Genomic DNA, 6123 nt, shown 5'->3' on the forward strand with positions numbered 1-6123 from the left:
GGGCACTTTCGGAATTTCGTTATAGGAATATAATATTATGAATTTGCTATTCAGAATTTCCATATAGTCTTCCATTGAAGTGATTGGAGGAGTCTTGCATTTAACATGTGCCATGGAGTAACTCAGAACTCTCAATTTTTTCATGATCTTTTTCTGCAAAATAAGAGGCACAAGTTTGCTTTCATTTATGAACAAGAAGACTTTAGAGAACTTGAACTTGTCAATCTTTACTTATTTGTTTACTACAATCACCTGTGACATATCTTAGCAGCAAGAATACTCAAAAAGAGTTCCCAAAATGGATCAGATGAAACACTGCTGATTTTACTGCTTTGAAAGAAACTAACCTCACAACAACAACAAGCAGCAAGCAAGCCTTGTAGCGAAAAGATAAAGTCGACAACATAGACCAGACAGTGTACTAGTCATGGCGAAACCTTTTGGTTAATGATGCCATGATTTCTGGTGTGACAAAAAATTCAAGGAAACTACAAAACTTCATGACAAAAGAAGACAGTAGGACACTACTCATAAACAGAAATATCATAAAACAATGCAGTTGTGACTTGTGAGCCGAGTTTGCAAAAATTGAAAGAAGAGAAAGCAAGAATACCATTAAGCTGAATAAATGAAGAAACGGTTCAAGATATGTAAATATTCAATGGAAAGATAACTAAAATACAACTATATGCTTTCCTGAACAATTAGTATCAATACAAGCATGTGTAGAAGGGGATGTGAAATGCCCCAAAAACTAAACACAGGAGTAAAATTGAACAATATTTAAACGAATAGTGTATTAGAGAACCTTTGACATAAATACTTCATGAAAGCAGAAATCAGCATTTGCAGAAGTTCAAGTTGCTTTCCCTAAACTAAGATATTTGCAGCCTATTTTTTATACATAGATCTTTGTCATAAAGTTTTCCAACATCAGTTAAAGAATATTCTGTACAGATGTATTTGAAGCTATTCGTTTGAGTGAAGTTCACCATATACAATGTAGGTTTCAGTACCAAAATAATTACACTGGCAACTTACCATGCCGGAATTGCTCAAACCAATGTTTTGGAGCAGCCGGATGAATTTTGAAGACACGAGCCACAAATTTCTTTTCGTTGTTCGCAATCATACTTCGAATAGAATATTTCTTACAACTCAGACCTTTTCCTGAAAGCCACTTATGGAATCTGTACCTAGGTATAATCCGGTCCTCTAAGTGATAATACAATATTGCTGGAAAAGTTTCCACATGATTTAAAGTAGTTCCCATTTCCTGGTGGAAGAAATTCACCTTTTGCTCAATGGTTTCCGAATTTTGGTTAAGAATCCTTGGGGTTGTTCTTACCATCATACAGAGCCGGGAGAATTCAATCTTTGAACGTAGGAGGCAATCGAATCTTTCGTGCAGCTCAGTACTAGTGCCATGAAGATGATTCAAAAGGTTTATGGACAAAGTATTTTCTCCAAAGCCCAAGCCAAGCAAGAAATTTAATTTACCGATATTATGAACCCGTGTTTTTAAACTTCTAATTATCCTTAAACTTTCTTGATAATCTAGATCCTGTTCTTCTTTAGGATATCTTGCGATATAATCTGCTAACAACATATGATTTCCATCCTTGATTTTCTTGAAGAACCACTCTTGTAAGCCTAAAGCCTTCATTACATTAGGAAGATTAGCCATTTTATTTGTTCCCATAACATGACCATAACTCCGACTTACTTCCTCTATATCTTCATTGCTAAGGCCAAAGTGTGTCAACAGCTTCATTACATTGAATACCGGTTTCTCCAGATCCAGTTTCAATATTTCCGGGCACTGTAAAATCAACTGAGCCACTTCATCCTTCTTCACACCAAATCTACAGAAATAATCCACTTTATTAACCAACTCTTCTTCTGTATATTCGATAAATATACTTTTATGCCTTCCGATTAGTTCGCCTAACTCCCCTTTCTGACTATCTAAATCATAAAACACCCTTAATTTTCTACACATCTCATGCCAAGAATCCACATCTCCCTCAACAAACCTTCCCAACCCAAAATCCAAAAATATCAATTTCAGATCACTTAACAGTCGCTCAATTCTTCCAGCTCTCACTTGGCCTTCCTCAAGTAAAACAAAAGGGAAAGCCAAACATATACCAATAACCTCAACGCTACCAAAACCAAACCCTTTAAATCCGCAAAGCCTTCTATTCAACTGTTCAGCATTCATGCCAAATATTGAACTTTCTGCCATATACAACAACCCCAACTTCTCCCAGGGAAACCCGAAATCACAAAGAGTGCAAGCAGCATCAAAGAGGATCACATCTTCAGAAAAGAACACCTTGTCACGAGGCAACAACTCAGACACCATACTGTACTCTATCCCTATGCTCTCGAAGAAGACCTCGAATTCATTAATAGGGTGGTACCTAAGGAACTTCTGAAAGCTTTTAGAGAAAGTAGGGGCTGAAAAATCTACCTTTGCAATGAGACTCATGAGGGAACAAAGGGCTTTGTTGCCAATGTGCTCTGCATAGGTAAAAGGCAAGCACCTAGTAACACACTCTCATTAGCTCAACTGGCATATATACAAACACATAATAGGTGTAACTGTGTAAGGAATGAACTATACATTTGCACACATAATAACATGCCTAAGCTATGTTACACTAATAACAATACGGAAACAAGCATTAAATATGGTTAATAATCAACATATTCCTGAAAGATTAATTTGATTCATTGTTGTATCTCTAGTCGGCCAATTTGAACATCTAATCTTTCGAGTAGCAAATTGATATGTTTCCGACCATATGGTATGACAATTTATATGAAAACATTAGCTATAAATTTAATAAGTACAAAATGGAAGTATTTGATAGAAATACACAAATTGGAGTGAAAATGAATTATTTGTGCATCATAATAGCTCATTAACCAACCACCCAACTAACTAACTAGCGGAGCAACTAACATAACAGAGTTGGGGGTATTATAGTAAGTATACCTGGTGGCATGAAGGTAGTCAGTGAGGGCGTTCTGAGCTTCACGGAGAGCGAAGGTTCTGTGGCGCGTGGGGACCTTGGAGAGGGTAGGGAGCTTGGTGGAGAAGAAATGGCGGCGGAGGAACAGGGAGAACATGGGCACTTGGAGGAGAAAGAGGTTCATGGCATCAAGTGTCGGCAGAGAAATGGAGGATTTGAGAATAAGGTTGGCATGTTAGTCTGTTACCGTGTCGGAGAAGACGCACAACAAAGACAGACCAGAATTTCTGGTGGAAGGAAATCAAAACACGCAGTGTCCTATATTACATGGACTATGCTTTCCACTTTCGCATTCATGAGTTGTTCCATACCTTGTATAAATTTTTATTTTTTTCCCTAGACTACCAAAAGGGCCATTTACATAAATAAATTGTTTGTCCTTCAAATTTATGCAATTGCATTGTTTCAATAATGAAGACGTAAATACATTATTTCATATATCTATAGAAATCGCTCGGTTTATCAAAATACGTAATCCGCTATAGCCAGCAGCTGTTTACATGCGAATGGGGGAACACAGAAACCGCTAGAGGCTGTCGCGGTTTCTGTTTGTTGATGCTTGGCCATAAACCGCTACTGGCAGTAGCGGTTTATGTGTATTGGGACATGTGCGTAAACCGCTAGAGGCAACAACGATTTACGTTGATTAGAAAAAATGTTTGTTTATGCTAAATTAAGTTACAGAAAGATTGAGAGAAAGAAAACGGAATATATATTTTTTGCAATCATATGATTTATATGAATAAAAAATAAAATAATTTTTAAAGAAAAAGTGTATGCTTTAGTAAATTTTTTACTAAAAATAAATTATTTTATCATTCAGGAGTTTTAGAAGGGATGAAGATAAAAAAAAAGTTTAGTCTTAGTTTATGTATTTTAGTACTCTGTGAGTACTCACTCTTTGATTTGCTATTTAATCTCATTTTAATAATAAATACAAATAAAAAATTATTACATGCATATTTATATTTTTTATTTTATTCATCAAAATTATGATGTTATCACTATTATTTATCCAATTAATCAACTATAAAATACAAATAATTTTTATTTTTTGGTATAAGACAACAAAGTTGCACAAATAAAAAAAATCATTTAGCAAGAACCTCAAATGCAAATCAGGAGCAAAGAACACAACCTATTTTCCAAACTCTCCAATCTCCTTTGTATGATTGATATAAATAAAAGAGAATGAAGTGATTTTTAAAGAGAAAAATATATGATTTAGTAAACTTTTGGCTAAAAATAAATTATTTTATTATTTATAAATTTTAAAAGAGATGAGAATAAAAAAAATTAGTTTTGGTTTATATAATTGAATACTTTGAAGACTGTATTTTTTTATTTGTAATTTGATCTCACTTTTAATAATAAATACAAATAAAAAATTTATTACATGCATATTTATATTTTTTAAATTATATTGTGAAATGATAAATTAAATTTTTTATTTATAATATTATTTAAATAGTATATACCATTAATTATTTATTTTGCATTATTTTTTTAGATAAAAATTAGTTTTACTATTTGTTTTCATGCTCAACGTAAACCGCTGCTGCCTCTAGCGGTTTACGCACATGTCCCAATACACATAAACCGCTACTGCCAGTAGCGGTTTATGGCTAAGCATCAACAAACAGAAACCGCGACAGTCTCCAGCGGTTTCTGTGTTCCCCATTCGCATATAAACCGCTGCTGGCTATAGCGGATTACGTGTTTTGATAAACAGCTACTGGCAGTAGCGGCTTCTATAGATATATGAAACAATGTATTTGCGTCTTTATTTTTGAAACAATGCAATTGCGTAAATTTGAGGGACAAACAATTTATTTATGTAAATTGCCCCTACCAAAATGGTACCCAATAAACAACTTTTGTATTTTAGTTTACGGTTTGTTTATTTCATCCAAATTTTTTAAATATATTTGGATAATTATTTAGAAGGTATATAAAAGAATGGAACAAAATTATATCGAATTTTTTATATTTAAAAAATAATTTTGATTATTTAAAAAATAAAAAATTATTTTGATATAAAATTACTAAATTTTAAAGATGAAAAAATTTTATTTTCTAATACAGAAGTGCTACACATACGGTGGTTTACAAGTCATACAAGTTGGGCTAAACCCAACAAAAATGACGCTCACCCATACGAGCGTGTTAACACGCATGCTACTCAACGGTTTTCATAGCGCGCTTCACGTTCCTCCTCTTCCTCCTCCTCTTCCTTCTTCTTCTCCTTTTTCTTTGCGTTTCTCTTCCTTTTTTTTTCGCGTATCTCATCTTCATCATCATTTTTTTTACTGTTATTGTTGCTACATTTTTTTCTCTTTCTTTTTCTATTGATTTTGCAACATTATGTATTTTTTTTCTTCTTTGTTTGATTTTTTCCTCCCAAGAAGAATTATGAAAATATGAAATAAGAAGAAGAAGTAGCAGAAAATGAGTAGGAGAGAGAGAAAGAGTGTTGAATTATGCCAAACTTATCAGCACACATACACCGAAAATTTTTAAACAATACAACCAAATATTTTCGTGTTACACCCAAATTTGCTGCAAATACAGAAAAGTGTTTCCTCTAGTGCTACATTTTTTTTTCTTCTTCTTCTTTTCCTTATTTCTTTCTTTCTTTTAGTTGAACGAATGTAAGTTCATCCTTTTTCAAGTAATTTTGTACCATTATGTGTTTCTTCTTCTTTGTTTGATTTTTTTTATTATTCTTGTTAAAAGAGTAAAACAAGAATAAATTTGAGAAGATAAAATAAAAAAATATGAATAAGAAAAAAAAAGAAGATGATGATAAAAAAAAAAAGAAACAGCAGAAGATGAGGAGGATGGAGAACAAGAGTTTTGAATTATGCAGAACTTATCAGCATACATACACAAAAAATTCTTAAAAAATACACCAAAATATCTTCGTGTTACACCCAAATACAGAAAATTATTTTCTTTAATGCAGAACTTTTACATTACATTCAATTCAAACCATCAACGATGAACAACAATTTTCACAAACAAAAACAACATTATTCACCTACAGAATCATAAACCACTAACAAAACATTAACTAGAATTG

The 6123-nt window shown here is 32.9% G+C and overlaps 1 protein-coding gene across 2 annotated transcripts; it reads right to left on the minus strand.

Moving 5' to 3' along the window:
- Nucleotides 1-780: 780 nt before the first annotated feature.
- LOC112744309 (transcription termination factor MTEF18, mitochondrial) lies at nt 781-3412 on the minus strand. 2 transcript variants are annotated; one of them, XM_025793889.3, is made up of 2 exons: nt 3005-3412; nt 781-2549 (listed from the first exon to the last, which is right to left on the minus strand). In XM_025793889.3, exons 1-2 carry the CDS (start codon nt 3163-3165, stop codon nt 1025-1027), a joined length of 1686 nt encoding a protein of 561 aa, XP_025649674.1. In that variant the 5' UTR covers nt 3166-3412; the 3' UTR covers nt 781-1024. The 2 variants fall into 2 exon arrangements, with proteins under 2 accessions (XP_025649674.1, XP_072071589.1); XM_072215488.1 differs by having other exon boundaries at nt 781-2526; nt 3005-3270.
- Nucleotides 3413-6123: the final 2711 nt, after the last annotated feature.

The sequence above is a fragment of the Arachis hypogaea genome, chromosome 14, assembly GCF_003086295.3.
Source record: "Arachis hypogaea cultivar Tifrunner chromosome 14, arahy.Tifrunner.gnm2.J5K5, whole genome shotgun sequence".
In the NCBI taxonomy this organism is placed as follows: Eukaryota; Viridiplantae; Streptophyta; class Magnoliopsida; order Fabales; family Fabaceae; genus Arachis; species Arachis hypogaea.

Coding starts and splice junctions, on each gene's coding strand:
- LOC112744309 (XM_025793889.3), bottom strand. CDS start 3,165: ATGAACCTCTTTCTCCTCCAAGTGCCCATGTTCTCCCTGTTCCTCCGC. Junction 2,550..3,004: donor GACTACCTTCATGCCACCAG/GTATACTTACTA, acceptor GTGTGTTACTAG/GTGCTTGCCTTTTACCTATG.